We start from the raw sequence: 22,072 nt of genomic DNA, 5'->3' as shown, positions 1-22,072 counted from the left end.
ATGAAATACCTATTCTGTTGAAACCGCAGGCAAACCCTTCAGTCTCTGGTGTTCTGGGCTGCGCTCCTCCAGGCCTGTCTGCCCACACACCCACCCCCAGGCAATGCTCCCCCAAATTTACTAGCCCCTTCCCTGCCTTAGCTGTTAGCAACCTCAGAGCAGAGCTCTCTCCCTCCGGGTCTCATCTGAGTCCCTGGAAGTAGCAGTGCCTATGGCTGATGCCGAAATCTCAACCAGGCCCTGACCTCCTGAACCAGCAGGGCCCTACAGCTCCCAGGGGAGTGGTCCCCTGGGTGACTTCCCCCCTAGGAAGGTACCCACACTCTTCCAGGTTGACTTCTTGTGGACTTCTGAGATACCGGAGCTCCTTGTGGGTCCTGCCAACTCTTTTCAAAGCCAGGCCCAGTGCCAATGCCACCTTCGTCGTCAGCCAAGACACTAAGCCTCTGTGGTCTCCAAGGAGAGAACTGCCAACAACACTGCTCTTCTCAGACAAAGGGGGACTTTAGTGCGATAAGAAACAAACAAAAACAACGCTGTGGTTGGACAGGTCCATACTCTCTGCCCTCAGGAGGCTAAGGCAGAGGGCTCGAGGTCAAAGCTATCCTACAATGTATAGTATGTTTAAGGAGAGTCTGAGCTATATTTGAAAAATAAGAGTGCCTGGGAAGATAGCCTAGTGAGTAAAGCATTTGCCATGAAAACACGGGGATCTGAGTTCAAATCCTCAGGACCCAAGCGGAGCTCACTGTGACTCAAGCTCTGAGAAGCTGAGACAGGAGAATCCTCCAAAGCCTGAGAACCAGCTAGCCTGGCTTACAACAGCAGTGGAGCAGAAAAAAGAAAAGGAAAACAAAGAGCCTGCCTCAAACAAGATGGAAAGACAGATTTAGCTGTCTTCTGACCTCCACATATCTGTACACACGCACACAAACATGTATAAAAGCAAAAAAAGTAAAGAGGAGGAGAATGCCTGAGCCCTGTTTAAGAGTAGTTACATCAGAGTCTTAAGAGTCGTACTGTCCAATAAGTACTTTCCCTCCCTCCCTCCCTCCCTCCCTCCCTCCCTCCCTCCCTTTCTCCCTTCCTTCCTCCCTTCCTTCCTCCTCCCAGCCCCCTCATATAGGGTCTTTCTATATAGCTCTGGCTGTTCCAGAACCCAGTAAATAAATCAGCTGAACTCACAGAAATACAGCTGCCTCTGCCTCCAGAGTGCTAGGATTAAAGGTGTGCATCACCATTTGCAAATCAACACATTTAAAAATCACACCTGGACACCAGCCCCCAGAACCCTTTCTTGTACCTTCTGGCTTTGCCCCTACCGTCCCCTGACACCTCACAGTTGATTGTTTCCTGTCCGGCAGAGTGGGACTGCACCGTCCGTCTCAGTGCATTTGCGAGACGGGAAGGGCACCCACAGTGCTGTATGTGTATCTGTTTGGGTCTTGATTTTTTTTTTTTTTGAGGCAGTTTCCTATAGCCCATGTTGGCTTGGAACTTTCTATCCAGCCGAGGATGACCTTGAACTTCTAATCCTCCTGCCTCCATCTCCCACATGCTAGGCCGATGCCACCATGGTCCGTTCATGCACCTTAGACCTTGTGCTAATGTGTTAGGCCGGCACTCTTCCAAATGAGTCCCATCTCTAGCACGTGTTGTGTTGTATATGTAAACTACATTTCACTATCAATTCTAGTGTATGGATATAATTGATGGCTTTCCTTTGACTAGTGACAGGTTGGGCAGCTTTCAGGTTTGTCTTGTTATGAAAGCAACGAAAACTCTGGTGCCCACCTTGTGAACACACGTACCCACTCCTGTGGGTAAGCACTCAGCCACAGCATTGCTGGGTCACAAGGCAGCTAACAAGCCTCTGGCGTCCAAATGCTCCAAGGTGAATTGAAAGCAGCAGCCAGAGTCAAGAGGACACTGGAAGAACCCTGCCCACTGTGTCCTCTCTTTGGGGCTCACAGGGAAGAACATGTCTCCTTCTTCTCAAGGCTACTTGTCCGCCTGGACCAAGAACCTAGAGTCCTGACCATACCAAGTTTCAGGTACATTGTAACCAGCCAGGGTGGGTGACTGCTGGTTACTAGGGATCCCCCTTGTCTGCTAAGGCCATAAAGCCCATTTCCTATGTTCTGCCAAGAAAGTGTTACAGGTTGGCTTTTCCCATGTGGCAAAAACTAGTTTGGTATTATTGGAAGAATAACACAGTATTCTTTCTGGAACTCTTGTGTTTTCTCAAGGCCACAGCCCCTCCACACAACACAGAAACTGGCTGGCAAGAGCCCCCTGAGGACAAATAGCAAATAGGACATGTATGGAGTCGCTAATGTGCTAAAATGTGAGGATTAAAAGGGTTTCTTTCTTGTGCAAAAATAGTTCTGTAGTTGCTATCTTTTTGTTTTGTTTTGTTTTGTTTTGTTTTGTTTTGTTTTGTTTTGTTTTTCAAGACAGGTTTTCTCTGTGTAGCCCTGGCTGTCCTGGAACTCACTCTGTAGACCAGGCTGGCCTCGAACTCAGAAATCCACCTGCCTCTGCCTACCAAGTGCTGGGATTAAAGGCGTGCACCACCACGCCCGGCTTTTTTTTTTTTAAAGATTTATTTATTGTATGTATGTGAGTATACTGTCACTCTCTTCAGACACACCAAAAGAGGTCATCAGATCCCATTACAGATGGTTATGAGGCACCATGTGGTTGCTGGGAATTGAACTTAGGACTTTGGGAGAACAGCCAGTGCTCTTAACTGTGAAGCCATTTCTCCAGCATCGCTGTAGTTGGTATCTTGAGGCCACACCTAGACAACCTGTTGTACTGATAAATGGCTAAGCCCTCCTGAATAGAAATGGGGAGGGGGACAGAGACAGGACAATCTCACAGCTGAATTTCATACTGGTGCAGTGGGGCAGGAGTAGTAAATTATAGGTCCCCTGCCAGGTCCCAATCCCATTGCCCCACTCAGCAGCCCTGGAAAATGGCTCTCAGAGGAGCTGCACTTGTCAAGTCACAGGCCCTGCCCAGAGAAGGGTCTGAGCCATCTAGACTACGAATGGACTGTTTCCTTTTATTGCTTAGGGATGCTTTGAGATGAAACAGGACTGTGGTGGGCAGAGGCTCTTTATCAAGATATTACAGAAAGATCAGACCACAGCAGCCAGACGCATGTGTATACTCCAGACCCAAGCAACGCCAGCTGCACTTGGCCAGGAGCTTCCTGAGAAGAAAGAGGTAGCGCCTCAGATTCCCTTTCTAGTGAGTCCAGACTGGGAAACAGGAGAAGATGGGGGCAGTATGTGGTTGGAGTGAACAGCAGGGGTGAGCTGTGCAGATGTTCTGTAGGAAGGCCTAGAGCTAAGCAAGAGACCACAGAGGACAGACCCAGGGGGTCACAGGCCAGATCTCCAGTCTAGGAGAGAGCAGAGGGGACCTGCTCTCCTCAGCTGTCGGTTAACTTCCAGTTCTGCTTGCAGTGCCCAATGCTTGCAGCCAGGCAGGAAACCTCCAGGTCAGGTTTGCCCCAAACCATGTACCTGGTCAGAAGCACAAAGATTAGATGTCATTTAGGCCATGCATGAGGCAAATGCAGTTGTGGTGCCTACATTGCCTGGCTGGAGAGTGGGAAGCAGCTGGACTCTGTGACCTAACAGGGCTGGACCACCATGGCGGTGCTCAACAACTACTCCTAGGCCACAGTCACACCGGCATGAGTCTTGAGGCCCAGGAAGAGGAACTGACTGAAGTGCACATTCAAACCATGTCAAGCTTCCTTAGCCCAAAGAACTAGCTTCTGTTCTGGAGTGGTCTATGACAAACAGTAAACAGGTCCAGCTCAGGTTGCCTATCATCTGACCCTAGGTCCAGCTCTAGTCCAGTGAGAACGAGAGCTAAAGCCCCTCCCTCGTACCTGGAGAACATCGGATGATTCATACTCCAGTCTGGACAATGGTCCTTCTTTCCTGCTATCATGTATTCAAGTAGCCTCAACTCACTATGTAGAGCCAAGGACAACCTTGAATCTGCACTTCTGTCCTACCTCTCCAATGGCTAGGTAATACAGTTGCCACCAATCCCAGTATCTGTGGTGCTGGAGATAGAACCTGGAGCTTCATGGATGCTAGGCAAGCACTCTACCACATCCCTGCCAATGTGACCTATCCAGTACAGCACACAGCCTGGGCACTCCAGAGACTCTGCCCCCCTCCTGCTCCTGTAGCTTTCCCAGGATTTAGGGGTAAGGCCACAACTCCTCAAAAAAAGACCCTAGGAGAGAGGATTGCAAAGAAACCAGAGAGGTATTCCAGAGCTGAGAGGACAACCCAGAGGTCCTCTGGGGAATGGAGTTTCCTAGACAGACATTCCCGTCTTTCTCTTCTTTACTCAACGATTAACAAGCTAAGAGAGCCAGTAGCTCAGGCACAGGCTATGCCACCTGGGAGGTAGACATAGGCTGAACAAGAATGAGTTCTAACCCTAACAGGAGTTTCTTCTTCCTGCAGGGAACTCGGAAACCTCTGTTTTCCTACCCAGTAGATTGTGAGAGTTGAGAGCAAAGCTGGCTCCATCTTCTTCTGAGGCAGCCAAAATATTTATATTTGCCTGTGCCTCTTTCTTCAGCCCAGTTCTGCTCTGCTCTGCCCACCAAGTTCTGCACTGCTTGGGTGACTGGACAACCCCTAGTGGTCCAAACCCCTTTCTCCTGTTTCTTGACCTCCAAACTCAAGTCCAGGCTCTCAGCCTGCCAAAGGGATATAGTTCCTTGTGAAATAGACGTCACAGCAAGGTGTTCAGCTGGCCTCACTCTGGAGAAGGTGGGGGTGGGGGGCTGATAAGCTGCTCCTCTCCGCTGTGGCTGGGCTATGCTCTGCCAGCCCGCTCCTGCCCAGGACAGACAGAATCCCCTGCCCTTGTTCTTTAGCTCCTCTCCTCCCTGAAGATGTACCTGCGCCCAGGGATGGAAGTCACCTCCATCCTGCCCTGAAACGTCCTGGGCTGCGTGGCATGCTTACATAACCATCTCTAGGCTGAGCCTTACCACTCCATCTCTCACATTCCAGGGACTTGCCCAGTTTCATGCATGCAGTAAGTGCTCAATAATAACCCAAGGGCTAAACAAACACTCCCTGCTGAAGGGCTCCTCTGTGTGTATAGTTTGTTCAGAAATGGAGGGCTCTTAAGGTGCAGACACAAGCCTGAAGTGACAGCAGTCTCTGGTTGGTCCTTGAACCTCTGGAGATCCTGTCACTGCTTCAGAGCCTCTACAAAAAAAAAGTACCTAAAAATCCTCTTGTGTGCTGTATGATGATCTGAAAGGGGTCAAAGGACAGTTCAAAGGTGGTGGTGGGGGACCCCTACAGCCCTGCCCTTTGAGCTTCTAACTCCTTACCAGCACAATGAGAGCTATAGCCCCACCACACTCCTTGAAGGATACATAGAGGTATATTTCCCTCTCCACAGAATTAACAACATGGGCATACAACTGGGCGTCATGTGCACCCACAAAGCTCCATGCATACCTTGAGTGCCCACATCTTTTCTTTGGTCTATGACACAAGGGAGCAAGAGCCTGCAGACAAAGGCATTCCAGTTCCTAGGCTGCACCAGCAATGGGCTCCCACCTGCTGACCAGGAGAGACACAACTCCCTCAGACCCAGCCACACTCAAGAGGCCATCCTCACTGTTCCTCCATCATCCACAGAAAGCTTTTTGGACAGCCATGGTTGTTTCTGTCCCGCACAGAGCACAAACGCCTACGAAATGAAAACAGTCACTAGGGAGACAGTCAGGGACAAACAGCTGAAACTCAGGAGCTCCCCTTATGGGACACCCAGGCTTTCCTACAGAGCCTGGGCCACATCAGGGCAGGCAGGAGGTTCTGCAAACCTCGTGGCTGGCAAGCTAGCCCCGCCAGCAGTGCCCACAGCTGGGGCAGCATCTGTTAAGCTGGTCCCCCTGGACCTGATGACAGACAACTTTTTTTGGCAGGCTCCTGAGTTTCAGCTGTTTGTCCCTGACTGTCTCCTTGGGACCTGGCCATCTTCACACAAGAAGCTGGTCATTCAGGTCTAAAAACAGACTTGCATTCAGTCAGAAACAGAACACCCCTGTACTCCCAGTGGCTACTCTTCAGAAGGGAGGTGAACAGACAACCTTGGCCACACAGATTCCCCCGACTCAGACTGCCAGGGGTGTGGCTAGTCTCCAATGACAAGTCAGCTCTGTTTACCCATGGATACTGTCCAGCAGAACCCACTCTCGCATCTGAGGATGCCCATCTCAGAACCCCGGTGGCCCTGTGGACACACCAGATTCTGCTCAGAACCACAGGCAACTGTGAGGCCTTAGGGCCCTGGGAGAGACAGGGTGGGGCGGAGGCAGGGAGGCAGGCCAGGAACCACAACTCCTGCAGGGGACTTTGAGGAAGCCACGGTTGCTTTCTGGGACAAGAAACTCTCCACTTAGGAGATAAAAAGGAGAGGCAACGAAGGTAAGTGACCTACCCTGCCCTCTGTTAGAAGGATTCCTGTCCCAGAAGGGGCTGGCAGCATGCTCCGAGACTGCCAGCTCCCCTCCCTTCTGCCTTCTTTCTACAGCTACCAATTGAAATATGAATGCTTGCTGTTCCACTCTGAGCAAGCACTGTGTGTTCCAGGAAAGGAAGGCAAGGTACTACCAGCAACATGCCTGCCCAGGGAGGCAGACGTGAGATAAATATTTACATAGACCAGGACATAATTATAAGTCTATAATGTATGCCGAGGAAAATCACGGGAGTCAGGAGAAATTCTATCAGGGGGCGGGGCCCACCTGTGGACAGACGGCAAGGGTGACTCTCCTAAAGCAACGAAGGCCCTGCAGCTGACCTCTGTTGGATGTTCACCAGATGGTGGCTGCGGAGGTGACCTCATTAGAGAGGTCAAAGGGCAGGAGGCCAGAGGTGTGGGACTGTATGAGGCACGTAACAGGGGCCCTGTGAGCAGTACTGGTGAACAGTAAGGAGGTGGATAGGGAGGCCAGAGCTGGATAGTAAAAAGACCCTTCGAGCCTCAGGGGGAGTCACTACCGACAAGCAATGGGGTACCCAAAGAAGGGATTTAAAAGAAAGGAAGAATACTATCTACTTTTTTTTTAAACATAAGTATTTTTTATTAAATTCTTTATGTGTATAGATGTGGGTGCAGGTGTGCCTGTGGAGGTCGGAGCATAACTTCAGACAGTTGGATCTTTCTTTCCACCATGTGGTTCCCAAGGATTGAATCAAACTTGTTAAACCATCATGCTGGATCTTAACACTAAACTGGATCTTTAAAATGGTTAAGATGCTAAGTTGTATGTTATGTGGATTCCGTAAATCACACTTCATTCGTTCATTTTAAGGCAGGACCTCACTAGATCTCCCAGAAATCGGCTTGTCTCTGCCCCCCAAGTGCTGGGATTAAATGAATATGCTACCCAGCCAACAGTTTAAAAAAGAACCCTTACAACTCGATAAAAAGGACAAATAGCCCTATTAAAGAGAGGCACATATTTGAAGCAGTATTTCTCAGAAGATGATGATACTAAACATCCAGGAAGCGTGTAAAAAGGCCATCAACATCATTGGTCACCAGGGAAAGAGAATCAAAGCCACAAAGCTTGCCACCCCATGCCCCCGGAAGACTATCTTCAATGAAGGTGTGGGTGAGGCTGTGGAGACACTGGGACCCTTTTCTCCCCTTGGTGGGAATGTGAGACAGGGCAAGTACTTTGGAAAGAAACCTGGTGGTTCTTCAAACCGCTGAAGTTATCATGCAACCTAACAGACATCCCAAGGAACATACAAAAGAGAGTTAGAAATGGGTGTTCAGAGATGGCTCAGTGGTTCAAAGCATGTCTGCTCTTCCGGAGGACCAGAGTTCGATTTCCATTACCCACATCGCAGTTTACAAGCGTCTTTAACTTCAGCTCCTGGGGAATCTGACACTTCTAGGCCTCTGTGGGCACTTCACACGCACATGCACACCCACACACAGACATCTCTCCAGCCCCCAATTAAACAATTAAAAATAATAAATCAACAAAAATGCACGTCCACACAGAGTACTATGTGTGAATTCTCACAGCATTTTCAGAAAAGTCAAAAGATGAAAACGGCCCAAACGCCAAACGCTTATCCATAGATAAACAAAATATTTCCTTTGCTATCCAAAAAAGGCCCAAGAAACAAAAGCACTGACACATGCTAATCTCAAATGAATCTCTTTTTAAAACTCACAGCAGTGGTGTGGGAAGGGATGGCTGATCTCAGTGAGTGCAGATGCCAGAAGAGGATGTCAAATCCCCAGGAGCAGGAGTTACAGGTAGTTACTGAGCCATCTCTCCAGCCTCTATAAAAGGATCTTTACAATACTGTTAATGAAAGAAGCCAGTCACAAAAGACCACTTACTCTGTGGTTACATGAGTAAGGAAAATACAAAACTGGCAGGTCTGTACACAGACATAAAGCAGACTGGTACTTCCTGGGGGGCGGGGGCAGGGAACGGGCAAACCGGTCATAGTGATGTGTCTAATGATACATTTAGCTTCTTTGCAGGGCAAATATTCTGGAATTAAACAGTGGTCTTGGTTACACAACTGTGTGAACATTATAAACATCACTGAATTGGACAGGCAGCAGATGGCTGTGTAGCACATGGTCTTAGCCTGTATAGGGCCTAACTGCATCCCTAGCACTGAATAAAAAAGCAAACAGACATGAATTTTATAGAGTATGAATTCTATCTCAATGTAAACGAGGAGGAAGGGAGGGAAGAAGAAAGAAGAGATCCAGGGCTTAAAGATTGTATAGAAGAAAAAGAGAGAGGCAGTCCCCCCAAAATTAGGTTATATATAGGGGCCTAAGAAATAGAAAGAAAAAAAAATACGGGAAATATTGGCACTCGCCTTTAATCCCAGCATTCGCCTTTTCTTTCACCTTAATCCCGACACTCAGGAGGTAAGGACAGGGAGAATCTCTGAATTCAAGGCCAGCCTGGTCTACCGAGTGAGTTCCAGGACTGCCAGGGCTACACAGAGGACCCCTGTCTGGAAAAACATGACAAAACAAATAGGAAAATATAAAATTCCAGGCGTGTAGGTTGCCATGAAAACACGGAAGCATTTCCGAAGGAGAACTGGGCAGGCATCGGGATGAAACAGTGCTGAGGTTTGCTGAGGGTAATTAACAGCAGAAGCGAAGGACGGACCTTGAATTTGGACACGTGGACGGGTAACCTCAGCAAAGACACTTTGGTACTGTGATGGGCCTGACTCCTCCTTCCTTCCTCCCAGACTGGTGACTGGGAGGGACAGTGAGGCTCTGACCACATGTGAGGAAACCGGGCCACCAGCCAGCTCAGAACCACACTAGCCTGGGATGCTTGCCTCTCCTCCCTTCCAGTAAGAGATGGCACAGTTGCCAGGGTTGGGCAGGGCTACACACTTCTAAAAGTCCTAAAAGGTTGTTGAGAACGTTCATTGGAGACCTGGTGCTGCTTCACTGCCTGGTCACATCCCCCCCGCCCCCCTCCAGCCACTCTCACCTGCAGCTCCTCCACCCCAAGGACGCACCAACCATAGTTTCTTTGCTAAACCTGCCCTGGAAAGGACCGGGAAGACCAAGGTCCCTCGGTCCCTGGTGGCAGCCACACCCAGAATTCCAGTACCACACTTAGTGGTTCCCAAGGCGGCGCCTGCAGCGACACTGATCGCGTCAGTATGGCGCGGTCCGGCCCTCTGCCAGCTGGGGAGTCGAGCTGGTAGCAGAGTAGATCGGGAGACCTGACGTGAGAGAGGGAGCAGCGTCCCCACCAACCAGCTTCCCGGGATGCTGAGCCCGCGCTGGGCTCCTGGAGTGGTGCCCAGTACCAGAGCTGGCAGCTGGCCGCGACTGTGCACACCCCTGGCAGGGCTGGAGTCCACACCCTGCCGCAGGCTCTCGACAACGTGGCTCCCCAGGCAGATTCCTGACCAATGATCTAGTCTTGAGCAGCTTGCTGGGTCCTGGGGCCTCTTCCCCAGGGAGCACCCTATACTATGTAATTGATAAAAAGTCCTAGGGAGTGCCAGCTCTTGTCACTGTTAATTCAACCTTTGGAGGTTGTAGCTATTGTACAAAGGTGAGAAGTATAAAGATTTATGTATTAAAAAAATTGACAATGTAAGAAAAACCTAGGGGGTTGGTGAGATGGCCTAATCGGTAAGAACGCTTTCACGTAAGAATGAGGGCTTCAGTCAGGCGGATTTCTAAGTTCGAAGCTAGCCTGGTCTACAGAGTGAGTTTCAGGGCAGCCAGAGTTATACAGAGAAACCCTGTCTTGAAAAAAACAAAAAAACAAAAAAGAAAAGAAGGAAGGAAGGAAGAAAAAAGAATGAGGGCTTCAATTTGATCTGGAGAGAGGAGACGGAGAGCAATTGAGGCCGACACTTGACCTCTGAATCAAGTGAACGAGAGCAAGCAGACACACACACATGCACAGGAAGAGACAGAGAAACTGTGATACTTTGACCATACATAAAAAACACAGTAAGAGATGCCCCCCCGCCCACTGGGGGATGCCTCACACACATTAGGCAAGGATTCTACCAGCCCACCCAACTACACCCCTAGCCCTAAGAGTTCATTACTGTTCTAATTGTTACAAGAGCAACACAGAAATCTATAGCTGGGTGTGGTGGCCCATGCCTGGAACAGGAGGCTGAGGCAGGAGGATCATGCTGAGTTAGAGGCCTACCTAGATTACATAATGGGAGGGTTGGGGGAGAGGTAAAGTCTTGTAAATTGACTCTAAATGGTCCTACATTTTATTTGATCTGGAAGACTATATGCTTGAGAGCAGTCAAAAAAATTTTTTGAAAAGAAAATGTGGAGGCTCCACCTAGCCAAATGCAGAGCAAATTACAAAGGTAGTGCTGGCTTACAAAAGAGTAATATCAATGGGACACAGAGAGACCAGCAAAACATCTGTGGATATAAGAAATTTGAGTGTACAATGAAAATATTTTGAGAAAGAGAAAATAAGTTGCCTAATAAATGTGATAGGACATAGGCTATCTCACATCACTCACAAAAATATATTCCATGCACAGTAGACATCTGTATATCTCTAACTTTTGAGTTAAATTGAAGCAGGGTCTTGAACTCAAGCCAATCCTCCTGCTTCAGTCTTCTGAGTGCTGGGATTATAGGCATACATCATCACACCCAGCTAGATACCTATAAGTCTAAATATATAAAGAATTAGAATAAAATAAAAACTTTTTTAATATTAGAAGGGTTTCCCAAGTAAGGTACAAAATCTAGAAAACAAAGATTTAACTGTATAAGGGACTGCAGAGATGGCACAGTGGTCCCACACACTGGCTGCCCCTCCAGAGGACCCAGATTCTATTCCCAAACCCATATGGTGGCTCACAACTGTCTGTGACACCAGCCCTAAGGAGCACACACCTCTGCCCTTCTTCGGTACTTGGACTCACAGATACACACGCATATGCAGGCACGCATATACCTATACATAGTTTTAAAATAATAAAGCTCCCCCCACCTTTTTTGGTTTTTTGAGACAGGGTTTCTTTGTGTAGTAGTTCTGGCAATCCTAGAACTTTCTCTGTAGACCAGGCTGGTCTCAAACTCACAGAGATCCATCTGCCTCTGCCCACCCCATCCTCCAAGTGCCTGGCTACAATAATAAAGGTTGTTTTGTTTTGTTTTGTTTTGTTTTGTTTTGTTTTGTTGTGGTTTTTGGTTTTTCGAGACAGGGATTCTCTGTGTTCCCTGGCTGTCCTGGAACTCACTTTGTAGACCAGGCTTGCCTCGAACTCAGAAATCCACCTGCCTCTGCCTCCCAAGTGCTGGGATTAAAGGTGTGTGCCACCACCGCCCGGCTAATAATAAAGTTTTTAATTGCATAAGAAATGTTAAACTCTTCTACATCAAAATGTAAAATTTGATGAACAAATCAAAGCTGGGCAGTGCCATCTATGTGCCTATCACTCAATGCCCTGAAGCTAAAGCAGGCAACCTGGGCAACACAGTGGGAATTGTTTTTTAAAAACATTTGTACAGATGATTGAGTTTTAAATATATGTAATGGATATATCCAAGTCATTAAGTAACCTAGTAGAAAAATTAACAAAGCCACAGTAGAGGGACACTCATGTAATCCCAGAAGTAGAGACGCTGAGCTAAAATTGTGGAACATTCTAGGCTAGCTTGGGATACAGTTTCAGGCCAATCCTGTCTCAAAAAACAAAAACAAACAAACAAACCATACAAGCCTGATGACCTGAGTCCCATCCTTGGAACATATCATGGCAAGAAGAGACATGACTCCTGAAAGTTGTAATGCATAACATTATAAAACTATAATATACACGGGAGGCAGAGAGAGGCAGGTGGATTTCTGATACATACATACATACATATATATATATATATATATATATATATATATATATATATATAGTAAGTAGAATTGAATTTGAATCTACAATTTTGTCAAAATAAAAAGTTTACTTTTAAAAATTAACTTTGGGAAAAAAAAAAAAAAAGGGCTGGTGAGATGGCTCAATGGGTAAGAGCACCCGACTGCTCTTCCGAAGGTCCAGAGTTCAAATCCCAGCAACCACATGGTGGCTCACAACCATCCGTAACGAGATCTAACTCCCTCTTCTGGTGTGTCTGAAGACAGCTACAGTGTACTTACATATAATAATAAATAAATCTTTAAAAAAAAATTAACTTTGGAGGCTGGTGAGATGGCTCCGCAGGTAAGAGCACTGACTGCTCTTCCAAAGGCCCTGAGTTCAAATCCCTGCCACCACATGGTGGCTCACAACCACCTGTAATAAGATCTGACGCCCTCTTCTGGTGTGTCTGAAGACAGCTACAGTGTACTTATTTATAATAATAAATAAATCTTTAAAAAGGAATTAACTTTGGGCTGAAGAGATGGCCTGCAGAGCTAGGTCCCCATGCCAGTTTGACCACTCACACCTACGACACCAGCACAGTTTGGTCACTCACACCTATGACACACCTATGATACCAGCTCAAGGGGATCTAAAGTCTCCAGCCTTCGGAAGCACCTACATACAAGTGCACATTCCCCCACATGGACACATACACACAATTTCAAAGAAATGAACTTTGGCTGAGGTTGGTGGCGCACAACTTTTATCCCAGCACTTGGGAGGCAGGGGCAGATGGAGCTCTGTGTGTTCAAAGTCAGCTTGGCGTACAGAGTGAGTTCCAGGACAGCCAGGGGTGTAGAGAGAGACACTGTTTCAAAATAAATAATGAATAAATAAACATTGATCTGGTGTCTTAGTTCTCCTGGTTTTGTGTTTGTTTGTCTGTTTTACTTTATACAAGTTCGAGAGCTAGAGTTAACTGAGAGAGAGAGTCACACTGAAAAATGCCTCTGTAAGACTGGCCAATGGAGAAGCCTGGGAAGGATTTTCTTTTCTTTTCTTTTTTTAAGATTATTTTTTTTTTTGTGCATGAGCACACTGTAGCTGTCTTCAGACACACCAGAAGAGGGCATCGGATCCCATTACAGATGGTTGTGAGTCACCATGTGGTTGCTGGGAATTGAACTCAGGTCCTCTGGAAGAGCAGGCAATGCTTTTAACCACTGAGCCATCTCTCCAGCCCAGGATTTTCTTAATTAGTGATTGAGGCAGGAGGGCCCAGGCCCTTTTAGGTGCATCCACCACTAAGCAGATGGTCCTGAGTTCTGTAAGAAAGCAGGCTGAGTGGGCTGTGAGGAGAGAGCCAGTTAGCAGCGCTCCTCCACAGTTCCTGCCTTGAGTTTCAGCCCAGCCTCCCTCAGTGATGGAGTAGGGCCTGAGAGCTGGGAGCTCACAAATCCTTTCCTCTCCAAGTTGCTTTTGGTCATTATATTTCACCACAGCAATGGAAACGCTAACTAAGACCTGGGGCTGTAGCTTAGCAGTAGAGCGTTTACATAGCTTATGCAATGCCTTAGTACTGCAAGGCTTAAAGTAGAGCGAGCTTCACACCTTAGGAAGGAAGGCAGAGGAAGCTCTTAGGGCTGGTGCTGAGTCATCAGCGATCCTCAGAGCCAGAGGCACTTCGGAGGAGATTACCTTTGGGTGAGCACACACTCTCTATCAGTTCCAGAGCCAGCACAGCCTGGGGATCTCTGACAAAGCCACAGTGAATGTCTAACAGACAGTGAATCATGGAGAGTAGGACCTCAGACCCAGATTTCTCTGAGAAGTTGGACTACTTGTATGACGCTACATTGACTACCTAGAAATGTCATAAAAGACCAAAATTTAAAAAAAAAAAAATTTAAAAAAAGGAAAGGAAAAAAAGCAACACAAAATCCTTTCCCTCTCTCTCTCTCTCCCTCTCCCTCTTCTCCCCTCCCTCCCCCTCCCTCTCCTTTTGTTTGAGACAGGGTTTGTCTATGCAGTCCTGGCTGTCCTGGAACTCACTCTATAGACCACTCTAGTCTCAGACTCAGAGATCTGTCTGCCTCTGCCTCCTGAATGCTGGAATGGTGCATGTGCGCTCACATGAATACACACACGTACACACACACACCGCTCAGGGGTATGGATACAGAGGACTGGTAAGAGTAGTTATGGTGTGCTCTGAGACTTCAGGTTCAATCTGCAGAACCGACACAAAAAGCAAAAGAAGTATGTGACTAGAAAGACAGTTGAATTTAAAACAAAATATGGACCCACTCCGTCGTTTCCTTAGGCATGTGGCTACAGCCACGATTCTCAAGCCCAAATGGACCATCCTCTAGTTACTGACCCTTCCCCCACAGCAATCTGTCATTCTGCTGCTTCTTTGATGAAACCATTCCTAGTCTGATGGGTACAGTTGAGGCCATGCCCCACCCCCACTGCTACCCCCTCCAAGTAGCCTTCACACTTTCTGCTCCTCCAAAGTCTCTTCCCACATTATAGACCTCAGGTGACAGGCTAACACAGTGGTTCTCAGCCTTCCTAATGCTGCCACCTTTTAATGCAGTTCCACTTCTTGTGGCGATCCTCGATCTTAAAATTATGGTCTTTGCTACTTCATAACTGTAATTTTGCTACTGTTATGAATAGAAAGGTAAATATCTTGATATGCAGGATATCTGATATGTCACCCCTGTGGAAGAGCTGTTGACCACCAGAGGGGTCTCTGGTCTAATGTAAGCCACGTCCCTCAGGGATAGACACAGGTAGCAGCAGGCGTGGGAATTCCTGGGGGTTGTGGCAGAAGTATCCTTAGATCTCATCGTCAATAAAACAGATTCAAGATGCAGGCTCCCAAAATGATTCTGATAAACAGACAAACAAACAAATAAGTAATAATAAACACTCGGTTTCAACTGTGGTCTCTAAGTGCCCTTCCCAGGCAAGGGAACAGCGTGTCTTAGAGAGGTAGCTGATTCTGAAACCAAAGAAGGAAATGCACAAATAAGCCTAAAACATCTAATCCTACCGGAAATGAGGGAGGGAGGAAGGCAGGCATCAAAACTATAGTCATGGCACAAAGACTAATCCACAGTCTTGAAGGATGGTACAGTATGAGTAGCAATCAGAATTCTATTTACAGTAGACTACAATCTACCCGCTCTGCTGAAGTCTACGAGGCCATAATAACACAAATCACTGGTGGACACTAGAGACCCATCTTATAATTATGAAAATCAGTAAATAATTCTTTGAGATTTTATTTATCTATTTTAATGATTTGTGGTTTATGTTATGGGGATTGGTGTTTTGCCTGTTTGTATGTCTGCGTGAGTGTGTCTGAGCCCCTGGAACTGGAGGTACAGATGGTTGTGAGCTGTCATATGGGTGCTAGGAATTGAACCTGGGTCCTCTGGAAGGAGCAGCCAGTGCTTTTACCACTGAGCCATCTCTCCAGCCCCTGAAAATGAGTGCATAAAAAGAGAGAGCCAAGTATTTATTCCCAGTACTAGCTGTCCTCAGAGTAGCCATGTAATCAAAGAGGGAACCCTTATTTGAAAAGAAAGAATCCACCTGACAAATGAAAAAAAGGCTTGCAGAATTAGATCCATGATCCTTTTGCTCTTTAATGAAATGAGTCTAGGTGGCATAAACATCAGGGGTTACTCACATGACCCAAAGGGATAGAACCAAACATTGGGTTTTCCTGAAATGTCAAATACCCTCCCTACTTGCCCAGGGATCTAGATCCACCTTCCAGGTGAGAAGTTTTGCTTGTATGTAAGTTTGTCTGTCTATGCGCTCCTTGCAAGCCTGGTGTCTGTAGAAGCGAGAAGATGGCATCAGATCTTCTGCAACTGGAGTTGCAGATGCTTGTGAGCCACCGCTTGGGTGCCGGTAGCAAGCCTGAGTCCTCTGGAAGAAGAGCTAGTGCTCTGAACTGCTGAGCCCCATCAATATTCTGACCACCACCACCAAAGTGGGAGTCAGGCATTGCAACTCACACCTGTAATCTCAGTGTCGGGTGGCTGAGATAAGAGGAACCTCATGAAATCCATTTCAAGGCAATCTGGGCTATAGTGACTCTCTCTCTCTCCTCTCTCTCTCTCTCTCTCCCTCTCTCCCCATCTCTCTTATATACACACACTCTTAAATGAAAATTAAAAAAAAAAATTAAACACAGAACAAAAAATTTCAATTTCTTTGGTAGCAAAGGAAGCCTTGTGATTCCGAATGTCACTGACTTACCATAAAATTAAGTTTCTGAGTAGCCCTTCAAGTTTCAGAAGTTATTTTTGGAGCTTGGGACATAGTTTAGTTGTAAAATGAATGCTGAGTGTGTATGAGTCCCTGATTTAGATTCTCCAGCACCACCAAAGAAAAACAAAAAGGCTCCAATAATGACAATAATGTAAATAATGTTCTGTGTGGTCTAGGTGATCACTAGCAAGCTCTGAGTCGTCTTGGTTCATTCCAACACAGTTGAAAATATAGAAAGGAGCAGCCTTACAGACAGAGACAGCCATTTGCCCAGGCAAACCAAGGTTGCCACCAACCTTCAGTTGGAGAAAAAGGGGAATTGATGAGATGAAATATCAGGGGGACTGGAGAGATGGCTCAGCGGTTAAGAGCATTGACTGCTCTTCCAGAGGTCCTGAGTTCAAATCCCAGTAACTACATGGTGGCTCACAACCATCTGTGATGGGATCCGATGCCCTCTTCTGGTGTACCTGAAGATAACTACAGTGTACTCATATACATACACTAAATAAACAATTCTTAAAAAAAAGGAAGAAAGAAAGAAAGAAAGAAAGAAAGAAAGAAAGAAAGAAAGAAAGAAAGAAAGAAAGAAAGGAAATGAAATACCAGAAGGGTTTGGACAACTGTTTGCTAAGCCTTTGATAGGCTATGTCAGCACATGAAAAAGGAAAGCACTTCACTGGAGACTTAAACAAAAATTTTAAGTGCTTTTTATTTCCACTTAAAAAAAAATTCCAAGCTGGTCTTAGTGATGTAAGCATGGAATCTCAGCTCCTCGGGAGATTGAGAGTTTGAGGACAGCATGGGCAATTTATGAAAACCATTTTAAAAATGTAAAGAGCTGGGAAGTCAGATGTGAGGGACCAAGGGTCAGGGTCAGGCTGGGGAGATAGCTGGGATGATCCCCGGCAGAGAGCCTGCCTTGCCAGCCCGATGACTTCAGTCCAGTTCCTGGAAGTTATGGTGCAAAGGAGAAAACTCCCCCAAAGTGTTCCTTTGGCAGGTATGAGGTGCATGCCTTTAATCTAAGCACTTAGGAAGTAGGTACTCTCCTTTGACCTCTGTGCCTGTGCCATGCACACAAGAGCTGAGACTGCACACATGCTAAAAGAGAATAGAAAAGTAAAGAGAGCTCAGTGTTGGGGGGACTGGAGAGATGGCTCAGTAGTTAAGAGCACTGACTGCTCTCCCAGAGGTCCTGAGTTCAATTCCCAGCAACCACATGGAGGCTCACAACCATCTGTAATGGGATCTGATACCCTCTTCTGGTGTGTCCAAAAACAGCTACAGTGTACTCACACAAAATAAATAAATAATTCTTTTTTTTTTTAAAAAAGAGCTCAAGTTTGTTTTTTGTTGTTTTTTGTTGTTGTTGTTGGTTTTTTTTTGTGCCATATGAAGTATAAGACTAGCCCTGGTGACATGAGGTCCCGTCTGAAAAATCAATAATAAATAGTAAAAAATATATTTTTAAATAACCCTGAAAGAGTTGGGGTTGTGACTTAATGGTAGTGTGCTTGCCTAACCCTGGAGCCGATCTTTAGAGCTGCATCCTAGGCAAATAGGTAGGTAGTAGCCTAATGTAATTTTAAACATCATCGAGGAAATACCAATTTAGAACAAAGACTGAAAGGCCGATTCAGTTACTACAAGTATTAAACCAAGCCTAAATTCTAACCAAGTCTCTCTCTCTCTTGGTTTTTGTGTGTTTGTTTGTTTGTTTTTTGTTTTTCGAGACAGGGTTTCTCTGTGTAGCCCTGGCTGTCCTGGATCTCACTCTGTAGACCAGGCTGGCCTCAAACTCAGAGATCTGCCTGCCTCCGCCTCCCAAGTGCTGGGATTAAAGGCGTGCACCATCACTGCCTGGCAAGTAATTTCTCAACTAACAAAAATGTGTAGATGTGGGAGAAAGAAGAGAGGGGAGGCAGTTTGTCCCTTTGAAGCTTATATGCTTAAGAATAACGCACACTGCCACCATAGGCAGGTACACTGTAGGGGAAACTGTTCTCAGTCATGGAGGAAGCTCATTCCTCATGTGTATGTGTGTGTGTGTGTGTGTGTGTGTGTGTGTGTGTGTGTGTGTGTGCGTGCATGTGTGCACACGTGTGTGTGTGTGTGGTAGGTGAGTATCTGTGCACATTCAAGGAGGCTAGAGGAGGATGTCTGGTGTCCTGCTCCACCACTCTCTTCAGTCCCTTGGGATGGGGTCTTTCCTAGCCTGGAGTGTGGCTCAGTGATGTCTCTTTCTCTCCCTTCTATAGTGCTGAGGTTGCACGTCTACTGGCTACACCCAGCTGGAACTCAGGCCCTCATGCTTAAGCCACGATGTTACTATCTACTGTGCCATCTCCCCAGCCTCAGGAAACTCATTCTTGGGGCTATGTGCCCTAATCCCCATCCATCCCTACATTAATAAACAGGTAGGAGGATTAATCGTAGCTTACAGGTTAGAGACTAGGGGCCGAGAGAGTGATGCCGTACAGTCTATGTGAAGAGGTACGGAGGCCAAGCCTGACCGCTATCAGGCTCATCACTGTATCCAAGATCGTTGTGGAATTAAGGGAAACCTGTCTTCTCCTCTCAGAGAAGGATGAACACATCATTCTCCAGGATCCAGACTCAAGTACTAGACACTGAAGTGGAAGTGGAACGCTACACCCTTCGTGATTTGATGGGCTCCCAAGACAAGTCACAGCAAAGGGAAAAATATGAAAAGAACCGAGGCATCTCCAGAAGTGGAGGTGGAAACTCGTTGGGTAGAACCACTGACTGTGTGGAGGGGCGGTCTCTAGGGAGCCGAAGTCACATCTCTTCTTACTTTGTGGTAAAGCAGGCTCTGAGACAGACGTGATTTGCTCCAAGTCGCAGCAAAGTGGGAAGAGCATCTGAATTCATCTCTGACTCTCAGAGTGAAGCTCTTCCTGTCAGTCTTATAAATAGGGAACGTGTCTCTCAGCAGCCAAAGCAACAGCTTAGCCAGCTTAAGGGCTGGGTGGAGTCACCTTGACAAGCACTAGCAGATCATGGGAAAGCTAGCTCCCTGGAGGCTAGCAGGCATAAACCACCCTGAATACTGTGTCCTCACCCCTAGTGGGGTCACCAGAACATCCCCAGTAAATGAATTAACATATTCACTTCTAGTCCCAGATAAAGTTTTGAGGACCAACCCGAGTTTTGAAATTTTAAAACAAGCACCAACAGTAAGGCCTGGATGAGGCTCAGTCTGACCTTTCCAGACTATTTAGAAACTTCTTGCCCTCTGGGAAGCTGAGAAAACCTTTTCTACTTGGCCCCAGCAGACACCTCCTGAATTGCTGGGGTGAAACCAGTCAGCTTTGCCCACTGGGTCTGCTCACTTGCCCCAAGGTCCCCACTAAGAACACCCTTAATGACTGCCAAACTCTAACCTTTACTCTAAGAATGCCTTTCTATGCTGCAGTCTAACTGGCCTTATGAGGAGACTGAAGAGCAGTCCACAGGGCGAGCGATACCCTCTACCCATCTCTTCTGGCAAGACTCTTGTCTTCCAGCTTTAGGAGTGGAAGGACACCTTTGCACAACCAGATACGTACGTTGAAGGAGGCAAACCCAGAGACAAAGGCTGATCACAGCTAGCCCACCCCCTCAAGCCCGTAGAGGACTGAGTGCTAACTCATCACCCTATGTACCAAGGTTGATGTGGGAACAAGATCACATTTGCCCCACCTCAATCCATCCTGGCTGGCCAGGGATGTCCAATCCTGCAGGTTTGGGGCTGGGTGGGAGCAAGAATTTACAGTTTCATCAACGGGCCGCATCTTCCCCCTAAATAATCTCATCTGCACCACTTCAAAAGTTAAATTCCCTAACTCCCCAGGGCTGGACCTGAAATCATTATGTAGTCCAAGATGACCCTGAATCTCAGCTCATGTAAGCTTCCCAGGAGCTAGCAAGCATGAACCATCTTGCATACGGTGCTGGAATTGTAGATGTGCATCACCAATGTGTTTTATGCAGTGCTAAGGACCAAATCCAAGGCCTTATATATGCTAGGTAAACACTACCTACCCTCCCAGCTCACAGTTACCATTCTTGATGTCATCTGCCATGCCGCCTCCTGTCTTCTCTCCCCCCACTTATTCTCCACTACCTGCAAGAACTTTCCTTTCCTCCCAAGCCGACTTTGAACCAGCTCTCTGGGCTTGGAGACCAGCCCCAGCCCGCCCGGGCCTGGCGCACGGGGTGCGGCCGAGTCGTGCTGGGACAGCTCCACGTTGCCTCAGAAGCAGCCGAGTGTGCTCCTAAGAGTAGATCCCGCTGGGAGTGGAGAGGAGAGGAGAGGAGCTGATTTTGCAGAGGCCCACAGGGAAGCGCCAGGCTGTGTGTGGAGACAACCGGGACTGGGGGGTCGTTATGGCGAGAAATGAATGAAACACAAATGAATGGACCGCGAGGGTGGCCGACACGAGGTGATTTCCAGAAGGGAGCGTGCCTTCCGCTCGCCTGAAGCCACCAAGACACATCGGATACATCGCACCAGACTCGCACACCTCACAGCCGGGCGGAGGCGCAGGGTCCAAGCCTAAATTTCTGCGGTTGGAAGTGCCCAGCCGGGAGGCAGAAGGCGCCTAGGCGCGGCATTCCCAGAGTCGCCCTGCCCTTCGTCGCAGCCTCCTGGACCTGGAGCCCCGGGACGCCTCCCTTACCTGCCCGCCTCGACAGGCTCGCTACGGCTCAGGGCGGTCATCGCAGCGCCTTCTCCGGGAGCCCGAGGCCGTGCGCCAGACCCAGTGCCCTCCGGGGACCGCCCACCCCGGGAAAGGCCCGCCCCCACACGCCTATTGGCCGCTCGCGCAGAATGAGCCTGGCTCAATTGGTGGAGCCTTCCCCGCTCCCAGACCGCCCTGATGGGTCCCAGCTGCAGGTAGGTCTTCAAAATTGTGAGGTCGAGGAAACCAGGGCCTGGGTCCTCAATTATGGGACTTCATATCAAAATGTTCCCTCAGGGCTCTTCATTCTACTCCGCCTTCCAACCTCCTTACCTAACCTGAGCTCTTGGTGCTGCAACATCTCAATTTCAGAGGCCTTAGCCTCTGACTAGGTGGCTGTTGGGAGTTGCCAGGGACAAGGGTCCCACCTTGTTTCTATGTACCTTATTCCTGAGGGCAACAGGAAAACAAGAGACCCTTTGTGCTTAACTGTTATGGAGGCTGAGGGTTTTGTGAAGTATCCAATCAGGGACTCATCCTACAGCGCCCTCAACAGGCCTCTACCACAGGGATCAGCCCACTATTCGACCATTCTAGGTGCTAGCTGAACCTGTCCCAGACTTTTCTAGTATTTGCCCTGAAATAGAACGGATC

The 22,072-nt window shown here is 47.6% G+C and overlaps 1 protein-coding gene across 4 annotated transcripts in view; it reads right to left on the bottom strand.

The window, feature by feature from the left end:
• Nucleotides 1-21,835, bottom strand: part of Gramd2 (GRAM domain containing 2) — a 39,041-nt gene extending 17,206 nt beyond the window's left edge. For 2 of the 4 annotated variants that reach the window (NM_001379377.1, NM_001379376.1), the window contains exon 1: nt 21,752-21,835. Coding sequence is in view for 2 of the 4 variants with exons in the window: in NM_001379375.1 (NP_001366304.1) it covers nt 21,416-21,456 (41 nt within the window). In the remaining 2 variants the exon portion in view is untranslated. Of the gene's footprint in view, nt 1-9,565; nt 10,068-21,415; nt 21,515-21,751 lie in introns of those variants that run through there. The other 2 variants (NM_001379375.1, XM_006511272.4) reach the window with 2 other exon arrangements.
• Between the last annotated feature and the right edge of the window lie 237 nt (nt 21,836-22,072).

Source organism: Mus musculus, chromosome 9 (assembly GCF_000001635.26).
Source record: "Mus musculus strain C57BL/6J chromosome 9, GRCm38.p6 C57BL/6J".
Lineage (NCBI taxonomy): Eukaryota > Metazoa > Chordata > Mammalia > Rodentia > Muridae > Mus > Mus musculus.
Note: the sequence above shows the minus strand (reverse complement) of the source record. Positions and strands in the feature narration are given on the sequence as shown.